We start from the raw sequence: 25,764 nt of genomic DNA on the forward strand, positions 1-25,764 counted from the left end.
GAAAAGAAGTTTGAAAATGCAAAGGCATAAGGCCAAAGTTTCTACCTTTTTTTGCAAAAGTGGTCAAAGTTTAGAAAAAAAGTAGTTCACACAAAGAAGATTTTGAAAATGGAGGGGAAGATTTTGAAATTAAAGAAGTAGGCGAAAAGATGAAGAGACTATCCTATGTACAAAAATTAAAAGTTTAGAGCTGAAAAGATCTGACCAAATGGGTAGCAATCCAATAGATAAAAATGTCAATAGAAACCCAGAATTCCCTTGGACTTTTAGAATCAAGCAGCACACAAATGCACAATTATATTATCTTGAAGAGCAAAGCATCAAATAAAGATGGCCTCATCCAAGCTTATCCATTTCATGATCTTCTTCAAAATAGGCCATGCAATAGATGAATTCCACAAGTCACAGGTTCAAAATAACAACTTCATAATGATCATGTTGTAGATGAATCTTAGAGAGATCTTCAAAGATGTATCAGGTGAATTTCAAATTGCAAGCACTTGGTTCTTCAACAAGTTGGCATTGGCCAATTCCATTAGCTTAGGGAGGTTGCCTAGATTCTAAGTCCATTTGCTCAAGATCAAACCAACAGTCCACACAAATGTTTTTTAGGGTTTTTATGATTATTATGTATATTAATGGTCAAAGACCATACAAACAAAACAAAGTAACACGAACAAAATATATCACACAATATGGTCCAAATGGACAAAGTGAAAATTGCATCAACATAAACAATTAGAATGACATATACAATGACAAATTAAATAAAGTGCAAAAAGTAAATTGCATTAAAGTAAAAGCTTGGAATTAAAAGTCAATAGTTAGTAGGTTAGAGGTTAGTTTTGTTTGCTTTTGCTTTTCAAGACATTCTTTGGAGAACACTCAACCCACTTATCACAAGCATGGATCCTTGAACCAAAACATCTTCCAAAGGAAGGAAAGAAGGCCAAGTTTCCACACAATACCATGAAAGAGGGGAGACTTACAATCTCACTAACTAGAATGCTTATGCCTTTTGTGTCACAAATTTAGCGCTATGTTAAGCAATCGTAATTGGACATATGTAGAAGTCACAACTATTTGAGGTCGGGCAATAGAATTTTGGTGTTAATGCATGTTGGAGACATAGTATTATGAACTATGCTCATGAAACATACCACACACAAAAAATATGCAAAAGGTGTGGCCTAATCTCATCCATACTCATGTCAATTTTTTAATCAACTAGCATTAGGACTTTGAGATGTCATGGGCCAAATGAAATGAATGAATTAAGAAGAGGAATGAGATAAAGTGGGAAGGGGATGAATGAGATAACAATTTGGTCAAAGGAGGACTTTTATTAAATTAATATCATTCATTTATTTTGGGAGATGGAATATACATTTATCAATCCCCTAAATCCAATGATATTAACTTGACAAAGTCAAATCAACCTTGACCAAGGCCCAACAACAATAAGCAAACTCATACAAGTCAATACAAATGGTCAACAAAATTTAATTGGTATTTATTCAATTAAAAATAATAAAATAATGCATTTAAATCAAATATGTTTTGTCCAATTCCTAAAATCTCATCAAAACACCAAAGAATTGTCCATGAGATTTATCATAGGTCAAACAAGGTCAAAGGACCTTGGAGAAAAACTTTCATAATTTTTGGATATTTAAAAATATTTTTAAACAATTAAAAACAAATGCAAAAACAATTAATTCATGAAAAATATTAATAATGATCCAAAAAATGATTTTAATTCAGAATATGAAAGAGAAAAATATTTGAATTTTTTTGGTGAAAGTACCATAATTTTTAGAATAATATTGAATTTAATATGAATTATTGAAGAAAATACAAATAAAACAAAAATTCAGAAATTCTAAATTACGTGGACCATCAGATCTCCCTCATTAATTGAGGTGGCATATCTGATGATCCAAAGCACGTGTTCCACATAGACGTGAGTCAACTGCGTGACAAATGTGGTAATCAACACCAATGCTCAGGATTAAAACGTGAGAGGAGGATCATGTGGTTCAGAGGTTGGCCAAGTCATTGCTGGAGCCAGAGCTCCGGTCATCTTCTCCGGTGGACCTCACCGGACTGGTAAACATGAACCATCACCAAAAAGAAAAACAAGGACATGATCTTGAAGAAAATATGGCACTGAGCTCGAATCTGATTTCCATTCATTCCAATTCCAAGTATATTGAGAGATATGTGGAATTGAAAATTGAGGTACATGAGCTGAGTTGCTTCGATTTGACCTCAAAACAACTCAATCTTCTTGCCTACATTGGTAGGACTTCAGACAACCAAAGAATCAATAGAATTGAGCAAGAAGAGGATTAAATGGTTTAGAAGCAATGGATTACTGGAGAATTGAACAAAACAGTGGAGATTCAAGCTCAAATTCAAAAGAATTTGTCAGGCTTATCCTATGAGAAATGGGGGTTTGCAAAGGGGGATCAAAGTTGGCGCGATTGTGTGTTTATTTCTGAGAAATTGAAGCTCTATTTATAGCTGAATTGGTTGATCATTCCACACTCTCTTTCACTTTCCAAATTTGGCAAATGATGATGCAAGTGTGCATGGGCGCAAGGCAACTGAACATTGGTGTTTGAAGATTGATCCATGCCAAATGATATCATCCTGTTTAAGCCATACGCAGCCTATGCATTTCTCATCCAAAATGAATGAATTTGAGCTATTCGGAAAGGTGAGATCAAGAGGAACAACTTTGATGTTCAACACTTTTCCACTTGGAGAAATTTGAGGTGGAAGTTTGGAAAAATTTGACATATCAATTTTTTTTTAGTATCAAGCCATATGTCTCAATATTCCAACTTGCTTAACTTTTTATATGAGCTTCAAATGAGAAACATTTCTTCATCAAAGTTGTATCTCTCTCAAATACCTTCAAAATGGTAACCAATTTCATGTCATTTGGATCTGAAATGATAGAGTTATGCATTTCTGAAGTTTGGAAAAATCACTTGATCAATGGTATAGGTCAAAAATGACCTATAATGTAGCCTCATATCACATGCTCAAAAAAGTTGAATTAGCTCCCACTCCAAACATCAAAGTCGAAGTAGACACATTGAATTTGATTGCGCAACTTGGAAATATTTCATCTCATAAAAATTGAGCAAGTTATGGCCTTGAGAAGTTGACTTTCAAATTAGGGTTTAGACAAAATGACCTATAATGTTTCAAGATAGAAAATGATTCTCCAAGCAAAACTAGCTCTAGGTCTCAACATAAAATTTGTTTGGAATCATTTTTATATGGTGAAAATTGTAGGAGATAGGGTCTAGGAAGACCCAATTTTGATCAGATGAATTCATCTGGCCAACCACCATCAACCAACTTGCTAACTTCCAATTCTCTTGACTTTCTTGGCTCATGGTAGATCATATATGCATAAGATGATGAAATTTTAAGTGTCCCTTGGGAAATTTGATCAATTGGTGAGATAGCTTGTTGGAGAAGTTACTCAAGATACCCAGTTAAACCAGGGTTTCCAAGGCAAATCACCCTTAAACTCTTGAAGAATACTTGACCAATATAACATGTAGAGGTCATTGGGACTCATATATGATGTTCATAACCATTCTTGAATCAATTCTTGGTTGTGCTCTTTGTTCATGAGGGTCTCAAATCCTAGATGTGGACTTGATGAATCAATGAGATCATGCCCTACCTAGAAAAGTGTTAGACAAATACAAAGACATATTTTTGGTATTTTGGTTAGTGAAATGATAAAATACAAGTATGATATAATCACAAAGTGCTTGGTGATCTCTCCCAAAACAAACCCAATGAAGGAGGGTTAAGGAGGATGCGAAGACATGATCACAATGCTAATGCTTATGATGAAATTGCATGAGGGGTCTTAGGGTCAAAATTGGGGTCTTACAGCTGCCCCTATTTAAGAACATTCTAACTGAAGAGGTGAAGGTTAAAATCTTCGGCTCGACTCAGTAGAATGGGCTTAAATAACAACATAGAGAAACAAATTTTGGTCCCTAAGAGACCTCATGATGCATATGAGTGAATGCAAAAGTTAATGCTCTGTGGGGAAATATTGCCACAAAGGAAAAGAAATTAGAGAGACCGAAAGTCCACGGGAGTATAATGCATTCCGTAAGGAAAACTCGCTGGGGGCGACATAGACTCTGGGGAAAAAAAGGAGGTTATGTGTAGGCCAGGCTATGACTTAAAACTGTTGGGGGACTAGAGGAATTCCATAAAAAATGGAAAGACTCAGCCGGGGAAACAATAACCTCTGCAGGGGAAAGCGATTTCACTAAGGAAATGCGCACTCAATTCAACCGGGGAGAAATAAAATTTCAACACAGGAGGAGCAGAAATCTACTATCTACTACCTGTTACTGGGTAAGGAGATAATAAAAGTCTGATAGAGAGACCATCCGTCATTGGTTAGGATGAACATATCAAGGATGACTCGCTGAGGACCAACAGGAAAGAGAATTCATTACCGGTTACTGGGTAAGAATAACCTTGCTAGGGAAAACTACAAAAACTAGGATTTACAACTGCCAGTTACTTGGCAGAAGACCAAAGAGTGAGAGTATCCGTCATCGGTTAGGATGAACATATCAAGGATAAACTCAACAGGGAAGAGAACCCGTCATCGGTTAAGATGAACATATCAAGGATAGACTTGCCTAGAAAATTGTCAAGGAGGATACCCGTCATCGGTTAGGAAGAACATATCAAGGATATACCCACTGAACAAAAAGGGTAGGAATTACATCTATCGAAAGCTGGATAGAAAACCATGAAAGAGAGAAACCGTCATCGGTTAGGATGAACATATCAAGGATTAACTCTGCGAGGGGACAAAGTAGGATTTACAACTACCGATTACTAGGTAGAAGACCAATCAAAGAGAAAATCTGTCACCGGTTAAGATGAACATATCAAGGATCGACTCTGAAAAGGGGACAAAATAGGGATTACATCTATCAGTTATTGGATAGAATACTAAAGAAGAGAAAATCCGTCACCGATTAAAGTGAACATATCAAGGATAGTCTCCGCATAGGGGGAAAAGTAGGATTTACAACTACCGGTTTCTAGGTAGAAAACCAAGGAGAAGAAAACATGTCACATATCAAGGATTAACTCTCTGAGGAACAAAATAGGGGTTACAACTACCCTTTTTACTGGGCAGAAAACCAAGGAAGAGAACATCCGTCACTGGTTAAAGTGAACATATCAAGGATAGACTCCTGTGGGGAAAGGAAAGATATCTGTCACCGGTTAAGATGAACATATCAAGGATATACTTCCAGGGGACTCTACTGAGGAGAACCAAGGGTACTTTTGTCGGGTATTGGGCAAGAAGTATCAAACTGCAAACTAAGAAGAATATTACCAGTTACTGGGTAATAGACTCTTAGGGGACCAAAGTATCCATCTAGGTAAGAACTAGAAAGAAAACTGTCAACCAAAACTCAACCCATTGAGGATATAACTCAAGGGGAGTAATTCCATCCAGAAGATCTACTGGAGAGAAAACTGAAATAACAACCATCCACGAGGAAACAAACTCAGTGGGAAGACAGAGAAAGGTTAAAGTATTTCTGCTTAAGGGGGTGACACTCTACAATTGAAGAAGGACATACACCAGATTTGGTATGGGGATAAAGTACCTCCATAACAGAGAATGAGAATCTCAAACAAATCAAATATGAAGATGCAGGATATGCTAATTATGAAATTGTATGAATGTATATGTATATGTGTATATGATGATTATGTTGACAAAATGATCACAAAGGATACAGAGGTGTCACAAAGAAATTGAACCACCGGTACAATCCTCGGTCAATCCACAAAATATGGAGACTACTGCTGGAGAATAGAGAGGTCAAAATCCCAAGGGCTTAACCCTAGCTGAGGACGGAGGAGATCCGTTGAGGAAAGAACAACCAATTTGTGGGGAATTTTAGGTCAACACCATAAAAATGGGAGACAACCCTATAGAGAAATGCACAAAAGCTGCTCAGAAACCAGGAGGAAACTCTGACTGGGAGCAAAGATACATGGCGATTGGTGGGGACACCAATGCGATCTACTAGGGAAAATCAAGCATCTTTGATGAAGATCCACCTGCTGAGGAAATATGAACTCTGCTGGGGAAGGCTGAAACTCTGTTGGGGACAAGGACACGCCACAGGGTATCTGAATCAAACTACTCAGCTGGGGATAAAGAAAGGAGTTCCACTGAGGATCAAACACTCCATTGAGGAACTGAATCAACACAAACGTCTAGGGATACTTGAAGAGTTAACTGCTTGGAGGAACCATGGATGTTTCGCACTTAAGGACTTGCTATCCACTGAAATGCTGTTGATATTACTAGTACTTGCTTTGGAAAAATTCTTGCTTTTATATTTTAAAGAAAACTTGATTTTGATTTAAAAAATTTAATTTCAAAATGATCATAATAAAATTTAAAACTATTAGCTGAAGTAAATAAGAGTAGAAACAATTGGATAAAAGCTCAACCTTATTTAATAGAATGGTAGTCTGTAAATGACAAGACTCCATAGATTTTACAAAGTTGAAAATGGTAATTTACATGGAAAAGGGTTACATTGAATACAAATGATCCTTAATCCTTCTACCATCTCTTGATATCCATTATGCTCTTGACCGCTGATGGGATGACGAACTGATGTCAACCCTTGTGTTCAAAGAAGTCTCCAAAAACACTGAAGATCAGCAGAATGAAGTTACTTGCCATAATCCCTAATTTTTGCATAAGTCTCCCCAAGGTGGAGTACTCAACTTATCGGGAAATTCTTTCTGTTTTGAGTCTCTAATTTTTGCCTGGACCGCCCTTTCGGGTTTTCAATCCACTGAGACGCTCATTTTTGCCTAAGCCGCCCTTTCGGGTTTTCAAATTAGCGAGCTATTCTTTTATTTTTTAGGCGAAGTATTTGTTGATTGCATCTGCGTTCACAGGACGAGTGAGCTCTTCACCATCCATAGTTGTAAGAATCAATGCACCGCCTGAAAAGGCTTTCTTGACAACATATGGGCCTTCATAACTGGGAGTCCATTTTCCTCTGGAATCTGGCTTGAACGATAAAATCTTCTTGAGCACAAGGTCACCTTCTCTGAACAATCGAGGTTTGACCTTCTTATCAAAAGCTTTCTTCATTCTCTGCTGATATAACTGGCCATGACACAATGACAGTCAATCTCTTTTCTTCAATCAAATTCAACTGGTCAAACCTGGTCTGACACCATTCAGCTTCAGTCAACTTGGCTTCCATGAGCACACGCAATGAAGGAATCTCAACCTCTACGGGGAGCACTACTTCCATACCATATACAAGAGTGAAAGGGGTTGCCCATGTTGAAGTGCGGACAGATGTACGATACCCATGTAAAGCGAATGGGAGCATCTCATGCCAATCTTTATACGTGACAACCATCTTCTGGATAATCTTCTTGATGTTCTTATTCGCAGCTTCAATAACCCCATTCATCTTGGGTCTGTAGGGAGAAGAATTATGATGCGCAATCTTGAAGTCTCTGCAAAGAGCTTCCACCATATTGTTATTCAAGTTCGATCCATTATCAGTAATGATCTTACTTGGCACACCATAACGGCATATGATCTGATTCTTGATAAACCTTACAACAACTTGTTGGTTACGTTTGCATACGATGCCGCTTCAACCCATTTTGTGAAGTAGTCAATTGCCACCAGAATGAAATGATGTCCATTTGAAGCTTTGGGCTCAATCATCCCAATCATATTAATTCTCCACATGGAGAAGGGCCATGGGGAAGAGATAACATTCAAAAGTGTCGGAGGAACATGAACCTTATCAGCATAAATTTGAAACATGTGGCACTTCTTTACAAATTTGCAACAGTCAGATTCCATTGACAGCCAATAGTAACCTGCTCGCAACATCTTCTTTGCCATTGCATGTCCATTGGAATGAGTACCAAAGGAACCTTCATGCACTTCAATCATCAACAAGTCTGCTTCGTGTCTATCCACGCATCTGAGCAAAACCATGTCGAAGTTTCTCTTTTACAGTATATCACCATTCAAGTAGAAATTACCGGCTAATTTTCTCAAAGTCTTCTTATCCTTCAAATATGCCCCAGGCGGGTAAATCTAAATTTGGAGGAAGCATTTGATGTCATAATACCACGACTTCTCGTCTTTGATCTCTTCAACAACAAACACATGAGCTGACCTATCAAGACACATCACAGATAAATTGGGCACTTCATTCCAATACTTCACTATGATCATTGATGCCAACGTTGCAAGAGCGTCTGCCATCCGGTTTTCATCTCGAGGGATATGATGAAACTCAACCTTTGTAAAGAAAGTTGAAATCCTCCTCGCATAATCTCTATATGGTTTCAAACCGGGTTGATTTGTCTCCCATTCTCCTTTGATTTGATTCACAACCAAAGCCGAATCACCGAAGACATCCAAATACTTGATCCTGAGATTCATGGCCTCTTCAAGCCCCATAGTGCAAGCTTCATATTCAGCCATGTTGTTTGTACACTTGAAAGTTAATCTAGCTGTAAATGGTAGATGTGTGCCTTGAGGAGTAATAATCACTACCCCAATGCCATTTCCATATTGATTAACAGCTCCATCAAACACCATGCCCCAATGGGAACCAGGTTTTGGCCCTTCTTCAAGCAATGGTTCATCACAATCTTTCATTTTCAAGTACGAAATCTCTTCATCGGGAAAATCATACTGCACTGACTGGTAATCTTCAATCGGTTGGTGAGCCAAATGGTCAGCCAAGATACTGTCTTTGATCGCTTTCTGAGATCGGTATTCGATATCATACTCTAATAACAACATATGCCAACAGGCAATTCTCCCAGTTAAAGCAGGCTTCTCAAATATATACTTGATTGGATCCATTTTGGATATCAACCAAGTGGTATGATTTAACATATACTAACGCAGATGCTTAGCAGCCCTAGCCAATGCGCAACAAGTCTTCTCAAGCATTGAATACCGAGTCTCACATTCGGTGAACTTCTTACTGAGGTAGTAAATTGCAAATTATTTCCTCCCAGTCTCATCTTGCTGACCAAGAACACAACCCAAACTATCTTCTAGCACAGTCAAATACATGATCAACGGTCTTCCTTCAACAGGTGGAGACAAAATCGGAGGCTCAAGAAAATATTCTTTGATACTATCAAAAGCTTTCTGGAAATCTTCGGTCCAATCACAAGACTGGTCTTTTCGAAGAAGCTTGAATATAGGCGCACATGTGGCAGTCATGTGGGAAATGAATCTGGAAATATAATTCAAGCGGCCGAGAAAACCTCTGACTTGCTTCTCAGTTTTGGGCGCAGGCATCTCTTGTATTGCTTTGACCTTGGCAGGATCAACTTCAATACCCTTCTCGCTGACAATAAAGCCCAACAACTTACCAGAACGAACACTAAAAGTACACTTATTGGGATTCAAGAGGATTTTGTACTTCCTCAAACGCTGGAATAGGTTCAACAAATGCTCAACATGCTCCTCTTCATCAATTGATTTAGCAATCATGTCATCGACATAAACTTTAATCTCTTTATGCATCATATCATGAAAAAGAGTAGTCATTACTCTCTGGTAAGTTGCACCAGCATTCTTTAGACCGAAATGCATCACTCTATAACAGAATGTTCTCTAGGGTGTAATGAATATGGTCTTTTCCATTTCCTCGGGTGCCATCTTGATCTGATTATATCCGGAAAATCCGTCCATAAATGAAAAGACTTTGAATTTAGCAGTATTGTCTACCAACATATCAATGTGTGGCAGAGGGAAATCATTTTTTGGACTGACTTTATTCAAATCTCTATAGTCGAAACACATGCGGACTTTTCCATCTTTCTTTGGCACAGGCACAATATTGGCCACCCATTGCGGATACTCAGCTGTCACAAGGAAACCGACATCAATCTGCTTCTGCACTTCTTCTTTGATCTTCACAGCCATATTAGGATGCGTTCTTCTCAACTTCTGCTTGACTGACAGGCATTCTGGCTTCAACGGAAATCTATGCTCCACAATCTCAGAATCCAAACCAGGCATGTCATGATAGGACCAAGCAAACACATTTGGATACTCTCGAAGAAGATCAATCAACCCCTTCTTAGCATCTGGACACAGTCGAGACCCAATCTTGACTTCCTTCACATCATCTTCGGAACCCAAGTTGACTAGCTCAATCTGATCTTCAAACGGTTGAATAATCTCTTCATCTTGCTCAAGAAGACGAGACAATTCCTCACTTCTACATCACTTTCCTCCTCGGCCTCAAACACAGGGAATTCAAAATTTGGAGAAGGAGAAGGATCATTGTATTCAATGGGGTTAGGAACCAACCTGCATAATGATTTGGTATTTTGATTTTAGAGAAGTGAGTTTGTGACCAAATATTATGCAGATAGACAATTATATTGTTTATTTATGTTTTTTGTGATTACCATTTTCAGAATAAAGCAAAAAGTAAAAATAAACATCAAAGATGTGGATGAATAGAATTAATTTTATTGATGATCAATTTAAAATGCCGAACAATGTTCACTTCTCTCTTAGGCATAGGAGAAGGATTTTAAAATATAAAAGCAATTACTTAGATCGATACAAAATAACAAGAATATCAACGGCAGTCCAATTGTTGCATGTCCTTCCATGCGTTACAAAGTTGGTGCAGTCTTCCTCTTTGTTATCCTCTAGCACAGCAGATAAGTGTTGTTCATTACCATGAATGAAGCCTCCGCTACGGAAGCTAAGTTGCATATCATCATATCTAACAGTTGATGAGCCTCTCTGGAACCCTAAACCAGTTCTGCATTTGTTGTCGGAGACCTCTACCATGCACCCCCACTCATCAACATTGCCTTCTTCATCAATCTTCTGAGCATCTTTTAGCTAGGACATAGGTGCCCCAATTCTCTTCTCACCAACAATAGATAAGGCTTGGAACAGAGTTCCAACCTCATCCTCAGCTTCTACATACGAGAAAGATGACAAATGGCTAACCGACAGTGCTTTCTCACCTCCCACAATCACTAGCTTGCCATTCTTGAAAAATTTGAGCTTCTGGTGCAGAGTGGAGGTAACAACCCCTGCCTCATGAATCCATGGCCTTCCGAATAAACAGCTGTAGGTCAGGTGGATATCCATTACTTGAAGGTCCACTTCACCAATTACCGTTTTGCGCGAGCCATCAAAGGCTTTTACAATCACCCCAATATATCTCATGGGAGCTCCTTGGTAAGATAACTTCGACACAGTTGACTTCGGAAGCACATGAAGTGACGAACCAGTGTCAACAAGCACATTTGACAAAGCATCATCCTTACAGTTCATTGAAATATGCAAATCCAGGTTATGATTTCTTCCCTCTTCAGGGAGTTCTTCATCATAGAAGCTCAAATTATTGCATGAAGTGTTGTTAGCCATAATGTGATCAAATTGATTCACAGTAACATCTTACTCTACATACGCTTGTTCAAGAACTCTGCAGTGCTTCTCTGTGCGCTTCAGAATTCAAAAGCAGAGACAACACTGAAATCTTTGAGGGAGTCTGGAGTAGCTGCTCAACCATATTAAATTCACTCCTTTTAATCAATCGGAGTACCTCATCATCATCATTCGTTTTCAAGTTGCTGGATTCACCAGACTTATGTTTTGAACAACCAACCGGTTCTACATTAGGCACCTCCGCCTTCTTACCAACAATCAATTCCTCTTTACTTTCTGGGACCACTGGCCCAAACACTCGACCACTACGGGTCACCTTCGTAACATCAGCAATGCTCACCACTAAACTAGTCGTAGGTAACAGGACCTCTTAACCATTCTTCATCATTGTAGCATTATACTAATACGGCACAGCCTTATCAGATGCATACGAGACTGGGCCCGCTAGCCGTATTACCAACAACGATACTGATCTTTGACTGACATTCTTGTTACTGTTGCTATCATACTGGATTACCAACCGCTCTTGTTGCTTTAAAACGGGCATTATGACATTGACGCCATCATCTATATGACGGGATTGAACAATCTGAATCATGCCTTCATCCATCAGACGCTGGATGTCCCTTTTCACTACATCACACCCTCTTGGATTCACGCTACAAACAACACAACCATCATGGTCATGTTCACAGTCACTCACCAAATAGATATCTTTGTGCATCTGTACCAAAGATATTTGGATAAACCGGACATCAAAAATCTTGAATTCACCAGGACAACCGTCCACCATATTCACTAAAGAGTTCCCATAAGCGGTCAAAGAGTTAGCTTTCACATTTGGTGCGCGGTCTTCAAAAGACACTATACCACTCTTCATAATCTTTTGAACCTCATACTTCAATGGATAACAGTTTTCAATATCATACCGAGGTGCACCTTGATGAAAAGCACAATGAAGCTCAGGTTTATACCACCAAGGAAGTGGTTTTGGGATCTGCGGTGGGTTCCTCGGTTGAATCAGGTTCTTGAGAACCAACGAGGGATATAGTTCAGGGTATGACATAGGAATCGGGTCAAAAGAGACCTTCTTCCTCTCAAAGTTCAGTTGTTGATGATGATTGTTGTTGGTATTGTTGTTGTTGTTGTAGGTGTTCGTTCGTTGTTGTGGTTGTTGTTGTTGACGTTGATGTTGTGGTTGTTATTGAATTAGAGTTGTTTGTTGATTAGAAAATACTAGAATAACGGAAGATACTTGATGATGATGATGTTGATGGGGTGGTGGATTTCTTCTGATTTGAGGCCTCCTCTGCCTCCCACTGGAAATTACATTTGTCTCATTGTCCTTCTTCTTGCTGAAACCACTGCCATACCTCTTACTCGTTGACGCCTCATCTCTTGACAAACGTCCTTCACGGACCCCTTCTCCAAGTCTCATCCCCATATTTACCATTTCGGTAAAATCACTGGGGGCACTAGCGATCATTCGTTCATAGTAAAATGAACTCCGGGTTTTCAGAAAGATCTTTGTCATCTCCTTCTCCTCCAAAGGAGGAGTAATCTGGGTAGCCAACTCCCTCCACCTTTGCGCATACTCCTTGAATGTCTCTTTGTCTTTATGAGACATAGACCTCAACTGGTATCTATCTGGCGCCATGTCCATATTGTACTTGTATTGCTTCACAAAAGCCTCTCCTAGGTCATTGAAAGTGCGGATGCTTGCACTATCCAACCCCATATACCAACAGAGTGCAGCACCAGTCAGACTATCTTGAAAGTAGTGAATAAGTAATTGGTCATTATTTGTCTAGGTAGACATCTTGCGAGCATACATCACAAGATGATTGAGTGGACAAGAATTCCCCTTATATTTTTCAAATTCAGACACTTTGAATTTCACTGGAATTTTAACGTTGGGCACCAAACACAATTCAGCAACACTCTTCCCAAACAGATCTTTACCTCTCAGCGTCTTTAATTCCTTGTGCAACTCAAGAAATTGGTCTTTCATTTTGTCCATATTTTCATAGACATTTGGGCCCTCAGACGGCTCGGAATGATAGATGGTATCCTCTACGCGAGGCAAAGTATGCACAATTGGAGGTGGCACGGACATGACCGGGCTAGATGCCGGCATGGAAGCAAAGGTAGGCACAAAGCCTTCTAGCACAAAATTGGGTGGCATTCCCCACGGGAATCCGGCAAGCAGGTTCGGCGCAAAGTGGGCGGTAGCAGCAGGCATGGTAGAGGTCACCACTTCTGAAGTAACAGTCCTCGCGGGAGGAGTTGCATGCGTTGGAGAAGCTTGGCTTTGAGCAGCAAGAACTGACTCCATCATGGCAGTCAGTTGGGCGATCTCGTCCTTCAAATCTCGGTTCTCTTTATCTAGATGCTCCAGAATTTTTTGATGATTAGCTTTGGTATTGTACTGGTGAGTCAGCTTGGCTAAAGCACAGAAGAAACACCAATCAGACACCTGGCAAAAATCTGCTTATGCAAATGATGCGTGAAATGCAATGCTTGATTACTATTTTATTTTTTTTATTTTTTTTATTTCCAAGGAACTTACTATATCATTTGCAAATATATAATATTTAAATGGCAATTACAACAACTTGATATGACCAAAAATCTCTTTTTATTTATATAAATTGGAAGGACTATGCTGAGTACAATTTTAGAAACCAAAATAAAAAGATACAAGAGAAAAGGAAACTAGGCATCCTAAGGATCCCTAACAATAATGTCAGAAGATCTGGCTGAAGGCGCGTGCTTCCTTCGAATGCGATGGATCTCGGTCTCAAAAGAAGCCTTCATCTGAGTCTTCTCGAGGACAAGCTGGTCAACAATCTTCTTCCAAGCAATGGAAAGCTGAGGCATGCTAGAAGATGAAACCTCTGGCTCTCTCTGTCTCCTCGTCACTCGGTCTTCAAGTAGCTCAATCAGTTCATCTTTGTCCTTAGACTCCAACTTCAACTCTTCATGCTTCTTGCTCAAAGCATGGAAACGCTCTTCCCACATATCCTTCTCTTGCTTCATCTTGATGAGCGCGTCTTCCAACTCCTCTACATCTTGGTTATGGAGAGTTAATGGCTCAACCACAACCATAGACATAGGTCTCTCACAAGGATAAGGCATCTTCAACTTCATAGCTCTCTTCTTCACCCAAAGAGTGTAGGCTTCCAAAGCTACACAATTGTACGGACCAAGCTCGGATCTTCCTTTCCTATGCACATTATGCCAAGCATGCACAATCTTCTACTTCAAATGTTGGGGATCTTTACCCTCTTGATAGAAAAGACCTATTAACAACATGTTATTAGGTTTGTCTCTCAAGGGGAACCCAAGTTGACGACGAGCCAAAGCAGGGTTGTAGTTAATTCCTCCTTGTGTACCAATGAGAGGCACATTAGAGAATTCACCACAACTATCAATAATCTCCAAGCTGCTTAAGGACGGATCATACCAAACTATATCATCATTAGTGAGAGACATAAGTCTCTGAGACCACCTTAGACATTGTTTGTTCTCCATAAAAGCAGGTGTCTGAGGCAAGTGCGAAATAACCCACTTGTACAGAAGAGGAATACAACAGACAATCATTCCACCACCTTTAGAATTCCTTAGATGCAAAGAGAAATACATATCACCCGACAAAGTAGGCACAGGATTCCCAATCAAGAAAAGTCTAATGGCGTTAACATCGACAAAACCGTCAATGTTAGGGAACAAAGCTAATCCATAGATGAGCAACACAAAGATAGCTTCAAAAGTGTCCACACTGTAACACCCTTCTAAAATACCCCAAATATTAAATTAAAATAGCAATATATCAATCAGAGTAATTATGCAATTAAGGGTGTCACACAATCATTTCACATCATTCACCATAATAACTGTCATGCTCTTTTATTAATTCAAAACATAAAGCATTTGCACAATACGCAGCGGATAGAAATCAAATCAATCATGCAGAACATGTAACACATTACATGTAAAATTATTCAACAAGGTAAAACATCCCGTCCCGATGTTACATCTATCAGAGCATGACCCACTAAGGAGACTACACTAGACTCCAAGCACTAGCTTCTACTCAATCACTGCTCGTTACCTGAAAAATAGTTGTAAGGGTGAGTTCCTCAATCGATATAATAAGCATTATAGAATATCATGCAATGTTAAGTAATTTAACACATTTCATCACCCAAATCAGATTACACATTCAGCAACGACAATATCAACTCAATCATACTCAACATCAACAACAAACAAACACACAACACACGTATAATACTGGAATACATCCATTCATATCATACGCCATACATACATTATGCAATGAGACTCCATGCATGCGGTACCGACTACTCGTGAACATATAGTTCAACCTCATCGATCAAATCCAGATACGGCTACCAAGCCCACTAGTCCCACTCATTTGAGACCTAGTGACTCACTCACTAATTCCTCACCATGGGAATTAGCTACCACCCCAAGGGCCATGCTATGCACGCTAATCACCTAGCATGCAAACATCAACAACAATCCACAATGATTTACTCACTAATTCCTCACCATGGGAATTAGCTACCACCATAAAGGCCACAATATGCATGCTAATTCACCTAGCAATACAACATCATTAACAACAATCCACATTGGACATATGCTCACACTCTAAGCCATAAAACAGTCCATTCACCAACACATGCATAATATATACATTCACAACATTATGCATATTTTCACACATCATCAGCATACACTACGCCAAAAATGACTTTTAACAGCGCATCTTAGACAGCGCTTTTAAAAGAAAGCGCTGTCTAAGGTTAAAATTAAAATAAAACACGGAAAATGTTCCAAAAAAATAATAAAAGCGCTGTCTAAGGGGGGGTCTTAGACAACGCTTTCTAAAAGCGCTGTCTAAGACACCCCCTTAGACAGCGCTTTTAGAAAGCGCTTTTAAATATAGACCTTAGTCAGCGCTTTTGATAAAGCGATGTCTAAAGTCTTTAAATTAAAAAAAAAATTAAAACCAAAAGCGCTGTCTAAGGGGTATAGAAAGCGCTTTTCCAAATATTAATCTAAAAATATTATATTGATAGATTATTTTTCAAAGAGTACCTTAAGGCTGATTTTTTTTTAACAGTGATGAATATTTTGCAATGTCCTCGTCGTCGTCATCATCAATGAGCGCCTTGAAGCTAAAGACGGTGTCAGAAGCAAACCCTAACGACGCCGCGAAGAAGGCTGAGACGGTGGATCTCGGAAACGGAAGCGACGTCGTTTTCATTCAGAGGTTAATACCTTCCGAACAATCATGGAAATGGTTCCATTACCTCGACAACCACATCCCATGGACCAGACCCACCATTCGCGTCTTCGGTAAATCGTTCCTCCAGGTTTCCCTCTCTTCATTTCAACCCTCCCCAAATTCTGGGTTCCCTACAAAATTTCATCTTTCTCTTCATTCACCTTTCAAATCAATGCTCCTAATTATTAATCCCAATTTGTAAATTTTGTTGTTATGTAATTATATGCAGCCTCGAGACACTTGTTATGTTGCATCTTCAGGATTGACTGAGTTGAGTTACAGTGGATACCAGCCACATGCATATTCATGGGATGATTATCCACCGCTTAAAGACATCTTGGATGCTGTAAGGGTTATTTATAATCTGCATTAATTGTTTGTTAATGAGTTTTTTACTTGTGTTTGTTGATGCTACTTTGGTACCCGTTTGGATTAGTTTTTAGCTTATAGAATTTTCTCAATCAAAATAAGTTTTATGGTTTTTTGCATAGAGATAAGTTCTTCTGAGCCTGTTGAAGTTTATAGAGAAGCTAAGTAAAAGTGCATTTGAAAGTGAGATGTAGAAGCTAACTTTAGTAAAAGCCTCTTTGGTTGACTTATTTAAGTTTATTTACTTGGCACAAACACGGGTGAAACTGTTTGGAAGAGCTTATAGAAACAATTTTGACGTGTCCATAAATTATCTTCAGCTTATTTCTAGAAGCTCTGCAGAATTGCTTATATAAAAACAACTTGTATATACAGTAGAATATTATGGCTGAAGTTGATCCGTAGGCGACCCCACTTAATGGGATAAGGCTTTTTTATTGTTGTTGTTATAAAATTAGTTTATATATAAGCGCTTATGCGATAAGTTTTATACTATAAGCACTTACTGTTGTTGTTGTTATAAAATTAGTTTATATATAAGCGCTTATGCGATAGGTTATAATTTTTAAATTTAAATTTATTTTTAATCTATTGGTTGTTAACTTTGCTAAATAAATAAAAGGAAGTTATATTTCATTTATTGTTATTTAGGGTAGTAAATTGAATTGGTGATAGCGCTGGTTCTTGTTGTACATTCTTCTTATTTTTTTAATGTGTTTACGATTCGGTGGTTGAAACGTTGCCGCATGAGTTTCTAAGGTCTGGCGTGAGCATTAATGAGGAACTATTACTTTTTTGAAATGGACCAATCTTATGCTCAATGGCTTTTCTTCTTTTTAAGTTTTTTTTCTTCTCTTTCAGAGTCACACATTAAATGTGATGTAGTCTTGACAAATTATTATATAACTTTATTTATGATAGGTTTGGTACTTTGAATTTATAATAAGTGATTCTTTTTAAGGGTATATTTTACAAAATCAGTGTCACACTCAATGTGATAACACTTGTTTAAGCTGTGTTAATTTCAACAAATTTTCAAGAACAATGGTAATCTGTGTATGGATAGGAGGTCTCTGATGGGCATTCAATTATTATACCCCAGCAAGTGTGAATTGGTTGTTGTATTTATTGCTTAGATAGTCTTAGAGTTATTTTGGCCCTTGGATAAGACCTTATAACACACGTGTTTCTTTTGATAGTAAACAATTATGAATACATGTGAAACTATTTTAGCCAAGATACAGAAATGTTTAGTAGAGATTAGCAAGGAGATTAGGCTTAATTGCGCAACAGTGGACATGTAGCTGATGTCCTGAATATAGTTCGTCTCATACCTGTTGTTGTTGTAATGTAGATTGCTATGTTGAAAAACTCGTGTAAAACTGCAATCAAGGAATTGAAGCATTGGATGACTCCGGAAAAGGTAATGTTTTAAGTGAAGTTGTTACACTGACATTATTTTGTCATTATTCTTTTCATTAATCACAGGAATTCACCCTTTAATGCAGGTCCAAACATCCCTCACTACATTTCCTGCTTCAGCTGAAATAGTGTCTGAACCACTCGGAGTTGTGTTGGTCATTTCTGCATGGAACTATCCATTTTGTATGTTAAAATGTTTATCTTTTATTTGTTTGTATTGACTTATTTAAACTTATGTACTGACATAGACATTTGTGAAATTGTTTGGGATGTTCATAGGCTGTTTTCAACTTGTTTTTATATGTTCATAGGCTGTTTTCAACTTGTTTTTATATGTTCTCCATGACAGCTTATGAAGATGGCATAGCATTTTTGAAAATAGTGACTTTATCTGTTATTATAATAGTAGTTAGTACACAACTGTTTATATGATAAGCACTAATGTTATATTGCATTATCTCTGTTTTTTCAGTGCTGTCACTTGATCCAGTTATTGGAGCTATTGCAGCCGGTAATGCTGTCGTCTTAAAACCATCAGAAATTGCTCCAGCCACATCAGCATTGCTTGCAAATGCTTTGTGTTGTCCTTGTTGTTCTGAACACGTAAGAGTGAGTGTGGATATGTTAAAGAGGAGAGAGAACTCATAGAGAATTGAGAATTCAGAGAGAATGATTTTCAGTGATTTTTTGTGAAAGGAATCATTTTTTTCAATTGAAGAGTGAATTGGGAATATATATACAGGATAATCCCTAACTTATTCGGGCAGACTTCGGAAATGGTAGTTGAAGGTTTGGGAAAGCGAAGTTGATGGGAACATTAAGTGGAATTGGTGGTGCAATGATCCTAACTTTATATGAAGGCAAAAGATTATTTAACTTATCATTGCACATTGACTTGCTGCAAAATGCTACATCAACAACACATCATTCCCCTGCTGGTTCTCATGTTTGGGGACTCATGCTAGCTTTAGGCACTGCTCTCAGTTTCTCATTATGGTTTATAACACAGGTAGTTACAATTTCTAACTTAAATTTTACTATACAAAAATGTTGAAAACACTGTTTTCTTGTTTATAACATTATGAATATGGATAAACGCAGTCGAAGATGAGTCAGAATTTTCCGTGGCATTATTCAATTGCGGCGTTAACCTCTATAATGGGTGCAATTCAATCTTTTATATATGCTATTTATACTGAGAGAGATTGGAGCCAGTGGAAGCTTGATTGGAATTTGAGACTTTTGACAGCAGCTTCCGCGGTACGAAAATTCATACCATATCATACATTAGTACTTGTTTGGTATGACAGTAGATTTAACAGAATCATAGTGTTTCTGATAAATTCACCGTGAAACTTATGTGATATTAATTGGTTTGTTTTGTAGGGTATATTGGCCTCTGGAGTGTGTTTTGTTCTGTTGGCTTGGTGTGTGGGCATGAAAGGACCCTTGTATGTGTCTGCTTTTAACCCTCTAATGCTTGTTCTTGTGGCCTTCATTTCTTCGTTCGTATTGAACGAGTACATTACAGTCGGAAGGTAAATTAAGCAATCGGGTTTCAGAAACATATTCATTGCAGTAAACATGTGACAGTCGGTTACTGATTCGACCGTTTGTTATAAATCATACTGTGCAGTCTAACAGGAGCCGCGTTGATTGTTTGCGGATTATACATGTTATTATGGGGTAAGAGCAAAGAAGCGAGAAAAATGGATAATATGAATGGAATAGCTTCTGAAAATGTATATTGGATCCCTGATACCCCTGATAGCATTCCTGCAAACGCGTCACACCGTGTCGGCGTTGGTGCTTTTGTTGTCAATAACAAGAGAGAGGTGATCTTTCACACATCATTCTGTGGTTATTATACTGTTTCTTGTTTGTAATACTGTTTGATTGGTTTTGTTTCATTTGATAGGTGCTTGTGGTTCAGGAAACCAGTGGTAGATTTGGAGGCACAGGTGTATGGAAGATGCCTACAGGAGCTGTGAATGAAGTATACGTCGAAATGATTATTGATCAAATTATGAAAATGGAAATTCAATCTTTTGAGTTTTGACAGGTTTTAATTCTATTTGCAGGGTGAAGATATTTGTGATGCTGTAATTAGAGAAGTGAAGGAAGAGACAGGGGTAAGCAAACACAAAATATAGTACAGATTCGTTTTTCTTTGTCACCGACCGTTTTATTAATATATTTAACTAAACATTCTTCAAAATTTATATTACAACATTGTATACTCTGCCGTATTCATATTCTATGGCCTTTATAACAGTCTTTAACACTTCTTTTATTAATATATTTAACTAAGTTTAGTTTGAAAACTGAGTTTGTAAAAACTGAGTTCATAAGATACATTGTTGCCGTACATAAGGTAAATACTAGTAAACTGCATTGTTGGCATGTTTCATTCATTGCACTTACCTTTTTGTATGTCATTCTTGGACATAGGTTGAAACAAAGGCACATATGGTACTTGTTGCATTCTCAAGTTCGTTAAACAGTCAGGACAGCTGCTCCTTTGCAGGAACTGGCATCCAAACATGTGATGGCAGCAATGGTGGAGATAATTTGTCAGCATCAAGCCTCTGAAGCATCTGACATACCTTATAATCCCAAAGCTGTTAGAAAACACTGATGACTAATACTAGGTCACAAGGCATGGAAAATGGTGCTGCTGTCACTTCCAACTTGACAGGAACACAGCAGGATGTAGATCTATCACACTTCCTTCTAATTGAGAAGAGTTCCCGGCATGCTGAATTGCAATGTAAGTTACCCTATTTTGTACATACTGTTCCAATATTATTTCTAGCGTCTGTATATTTCATACAATCTCCTCTTTCAATCTTCACATTTGAAACTACGTCGGATATGGGGTTAACTGTTGTTAAAGCCTAGTTTTGATGTTGAGATAAGCTTGAAGTGAAAGAAAGATAGAAATGGAATCAAATCAAATGAATAGCAATCTTGGTTTACCTTTACTCAACAATTGTTCTCCTAGGTTACTGCTGTATTGAATTCCTTTCTTTTTCCTCCTTTTGTTTTAGTGCTATTTACATTTTTAATTGAATTCTAAAATCTAAAACTGCAAATTTTACTGAAATGACGAGAAAACAAAATGGTTGTGTCTTGTAGATATTCACTTACTTGCTGCTGGCTCATGAGTCATGACTTGGTTTCAGGATGGGATATGGCTACTTACATTGAGGCAATTGATTCCCAATTCTTCTTGCTAAAAGGTAGCATTTTGGACTTGTTAGTGAGTTCAACCGAAGTTTTGACCTGAAGTTTGCATTCTGAGTCTGATTCTCCTCCCTGTAACCTGTGGTTTAAGGTTCAACCTGAAGTCATCGTAGTAAATTCAATCAAAGATTTGAGCTGAAGTTATCCTATTAAGAATTGCTTTGAATCTCTATTGTTTATGATACATTCTATAATTAGGCTATTAGGCTGTATTTTAGTGATTTGGTTTTGATTAACTTATTTAGATTATTGTAAAATAATTTTTTTAATAGAAATTTGTGTAACAATTGTCATAGAGTTTAATGAGTTTTGCATTAAAATCTACTCCCACAATTTCATTTTAATTGACACATTTACGTGACTTATTGATCTTTCTGACTTCCACCACACGCTTTTATATTTGTTAGCCAAAAATTGGTAGAAAAAAGGCCAAAATGGCATATATAAAATGTGATAATTGTCTGTCAAAATCTGGTTGAAAACAGGTAGAAATTCTGGTTTATAAACTTGGAAAAAATGTGGTTTAAAACAAAAGCTTCAAAAATTTTCGTATACCTTAGACAGCGCTTTTGTAAAAAGCGCTGTCTAAGGGGGGGGGGGGGCTTAGACAGCGCTTTTTGAAAAGCGCTGTCTAAGGTATACCTAAAAAAATTAAAATAGGAAGGTCTTAGAAAGCGCTTTTGGCCAAAGCGCTGTCTAAGGGGGTGGGGCTTAGACAGCGCTTTTCAAAAGCGCTGTCTAAGGTATACCTAAAAAATTTAAAATAAGAGGGTCTTATAAAGCGCTTTTGGCCAAAGCGCTGTCTAAGGGGGGGGGGCTTAGACAGCGCTTTTAAGATTTAAAAAAGCACTGTCTAAACCTTTAGCAGCGGAGGTTTAGACAGCGCTTTAAAGCGCTGTCTAAGGCTAAAAAAAGCGCTGTCTAAGGTCTTGTTTGTTGTAGTGATATTTATCACATAATTATATCATGTCATGCCAAATGATTCAATCACAGTATTAGCACACTCTACTAATACCTATCCTACTCAAAACAACGGGAAATAATCCCTACTATATCACACACCGATATAGGCCAATCACCAATTATGTTCACGACATTAAAATATCAATTTTTCCAATTTATAACAGTGTTAACCGGTTAACACCCTGGGTTAACCGGTTAACGCAGGACAGAACACGCTTCCTGGCCAATTTTAACAGTGTTAACCGGTTAACGCCCTGGGTTAACCGGTTAACGCAGACAGAACAGCAATTTCTCATAAATCACAACAGTGTTAACCGGTTAACGCCCTGGGTTAACCGGTTAACGCAGACAAAACAGCAATTTTTCCCAATTTATAACAGTGTTAACCGGTTAACGCCCTGGGTTAACCGGTTAACGCAAGACAGAAAGCTGTTCCTGCGCTAACACGAAGCAGAATGCAGAATTCTCCGCATTTTCCGCCGTTGGAGGACTTCCGGACCTCCGATTCCGATTCCGTAAAAAAAACTATACGTTCGGGAATTCACAACTCACACAACTACAGATTCAATTACAGCTTTAACACAACTTATCCAACACAATTTCTCAGCATTCAACATCCCAATTAGGGTCAATTCAACGGTTTATCACTACCCATTACATGTTAACCCATAATACCCATTAAACGACGATAAACCCCCCTTACCTGAGTTAATCCGACAATCCTTTAGCCTCAAGCTCTTCTCTTCTCCAACCTTCTTCCTCTTGCTCTGCCTCTTTGCCCTTTTCCTCTTTTTGAGCCGCTTCTCTGTTTTCACGTGAAAACTCTTTTTACCAAAATGGAACTCTTTTTCTTATTTCCAACTTATATATATATTCCAATAATAATAATAATAATAATCCAATAATTCCAATTATTTAATTAAATTAATAAATATAATATTAACTTAAATTAAATAATTATCTTATTTTTATCGGGGTGTTACAACTCTCCCCCATTAAAAGAGTTTTCGTCCTCGAAAACATACCTCAAGCGAATAACTCCGGATAAGACTCCTTCATCTGACTCTCAAGTTCCCAAGTCACATTGCCACCTGCTGGTCCTCCCCAAGCTACCTTTACCAAGGCAATCTCTTTACCCTGCAACTGCTTCAACTCTCGATCCTCGATCCTCATAGGTGATGTTTCAACAGTCAGGTTATCTCTCACCTGTACATCATCTAATTGGACTACATGCGACGGATCAGGAATGTACCTCCTCAACTGAGACACATGAAAAACCTCATGCAAATTCGCAAGTGACGGCGGTAAAGCGATACGATAGGCTACCTCCCCTATCCTCTCCAAAATCTGGTAAGGACCAATAAATCGAGGTGTCAACTTCTTCGACTTCAAAGCTCGACCAACCCCAGTTATCGGAGTAACACGAAGAAACACATGATCCCCCTCTTGAAACTCAAGTGCCTTCCTCCTCTTGTCATGATAACTCTTCTGACGACTCTGAGCAATTCTCATCTTCTCCTGAATCATCTTAATCTTTTCCGTAGTCTGTTGAACAATCTCCAGTCCAACCACATCACTCTCACCGGACTCATACCAACATAAAGGCGTCCGACATCTCCTACCATACAAAGCTTCAAACGGTGTCATACCAATGCTCGAATGAAAACTATTGTTGTAGGTAAACTCAATCAAAGGTAAGTAACAATCCCAAGCACCTCCCTTTTCCAAAACACAAGCCCTCAAAAGATCTTCCAATGACTGAATCGTCCTCTCAGTCTGACCATCAGTCTGCGGATGATATGCAGAACTCAATCTCAGCTTAGTTCCCAAAGCCTTCTGCAAACCTTCCCAAAACTTCGATGTAAATCTAGGATCTCTGTCCGAAACAATACTCGACGGAATACCATGCAAACTTACAATCTTCTCAATATACAACTCGGCTAATCTCTCTAACGGATAATCCATTCTGATCGGAATAAAATGAGCCGATTTTGTCAATCTGTCAACAATCACCCAAATAGCTTCACAATTCTTAATTGTCCTCGGTAAACCAGAAACAAAATCCATACTGATACTATCCCACTTCCATTCTGGAATAGCCAACGGTTGCATTAGCCCAGACGGCTTCTGATGCTCAATCTTTGACTTCTGACAAGTCAAACAAGAATAAACAAAACTCGCAATTTCTCTTTTCATTCCCGGCCACCAAAATAGCTTTTTCAAATCATGGTACATCTTCGTAGCCCCAGGATGAATACTCAGGCCACTACGATGTCCTTCCTCAAGAATACTCTTCTTAAGCTCGGTAACATCCGGAATACACACCCGATTACCAAATTTCAAAACACCATTCTCATCAACTCTGAATTCACCACCTTGACCTTGATTCACTAGAGTCAACTTATCAACCAAAAGCATATCGGATTTCTGACCCTCTCTAATCTCATCCAGAATACCACTCGTTAACTTCAACATTCCCAGTTTAACACTATTGTGAGTACTCTCACACACCAAACTCAAGTCTCTAAACTGCTCAATTAAATCCAGTTCCTTAACCATTAACATAGACATATGTAATGATTTCCGACTCAATGCATCAGCCACTACGTTTGCTTTACCCGGATGGTAATTCAAACCAAAGTCATAATCCTTCAGGAACCCTAACCATCTCCTCTGTCTCATATTCAGCTCTTTCTGATCAAACAAATACTTTAAACTTTTATGGTCATTGAAAACCTCAAATCTTGACCCGTACAAGTAATGCCTCCATAACTTCAGAACAAATACCACAGCTGCCAACTCTAAATCGTGTGTCGGATAGTTCCTCTCATGAACCCTCAGCTGTCTCGAAGCATAAGCTATAACCTGCTTATTCTGCATCAACACACCACCCAAACCCAACAATGAAGCATCA

At 38.3% G+C, this 25,764-nt stretch overlaps 2 protein-coding genes and 1 long non-coding RNA gene across 3 annotated transcripts; all 3 read left to right on the forward strand.

Annotated features, from left to right (window-relative positions):
* Positions 1-16,670: 16,670 nt before the first annotated feature.
* Positions 16,671-19,437, forward strand: LOC127107409 (uncharacterized). The gene is made up of 5 exons (XM_051044683.1): positions 16,671-16,938; positions 17,080-17,196; positions 18,574-18,642; positions 18,728-18,824; positions 19,114-19,437. Exons 1-5 carry the CDS (start codon positions 16,702-16,704, stop codon positions 19,287-19,289), a joined length of 696 nt encoding a protein of 231 aa, XP_050900640.1. The 5' UTR covers positions 16,671-16,701; the 3' UTR covers positions 19,290-19,437.
* LOC127103622 (WAT1-related protein At1g68170) lies at positions 19,311-20,386 on the forward strand (the record flags this gene model as incomplete). Its single annotated transcript, XM_051040871.1, has 5 exons — positions 19,311-19,330; positions 19,431-19,650; positions 19,743-19,901; positions 20,028-20,179; positions 20,278-20,386. Coding segments are annotated over exons 1-5 (660 nt in total), but the record flags the coding sequence as incomplete, so codon positions are not given.
* Position 20,387: 1 nt separating this feature from the next.
* Positions 20,388-22,190, forward strand: LOC127107410 (uncharacterized). Its single transcript, XR_007795716.1, has 5 exons — positions 20,388-20,476; positions 20,560-20,637; positions 20,723-20,773; positions 21,093-21,411; positions 21,827-22,190. It is a non-coding gene; the product is annotated as an uncharacterized LOC127107410 (long non-coding RNA).
* The last annotated feature ends 3,574 nt before the right edge of the window (positions 22,191-25,764 follow it).

This window comes from Lathyrus oleraceus, chromosome 7 (genome assembly GCF_024323335.1).
Source record: "Lathyrus oleraceus cultivar Zhongwan6 chromosome 7, CAAS_Psat_ZW6_1.0, whole genome shotgun sequence".
In the NCBI taxonomy this organism is placed as follows: domain Eukaryota; kingdom Viridiplantae; phylum Streptophyta; class Magnoliopsida; order Fabales; family Fabaceae; genus Lathyrus; species Lathyrus oleraceus.

What these genes read in the sequence shown, in the direction of transcription:
- LOC127107409 (XM_051044683.1), top strand. Translation starts at nt 16,702, where the DNA reads ATGTCCTCGTCGTCGTCATCATCAATGAGCGCCTTGAAGCTAAAGACG. An exon ending in TCGGTAAATCGTTCCTCCAG is followed by an intron (nt 16,939 to 17,079) that starts GTTTCCCTCTCT and finishes AATTATATGCAG; the next exon opens with CCTCGAGACACTTGTTATGT. An exon ending in TTAAAGACATCTTGGATGCT is followed by an intron (nt 17,197 to 18,573) that starts GTAAGGGTTATT and finishes GTTGTAATGTAG; the next exon opens with ATTGCTATGTTGAAAAACTC.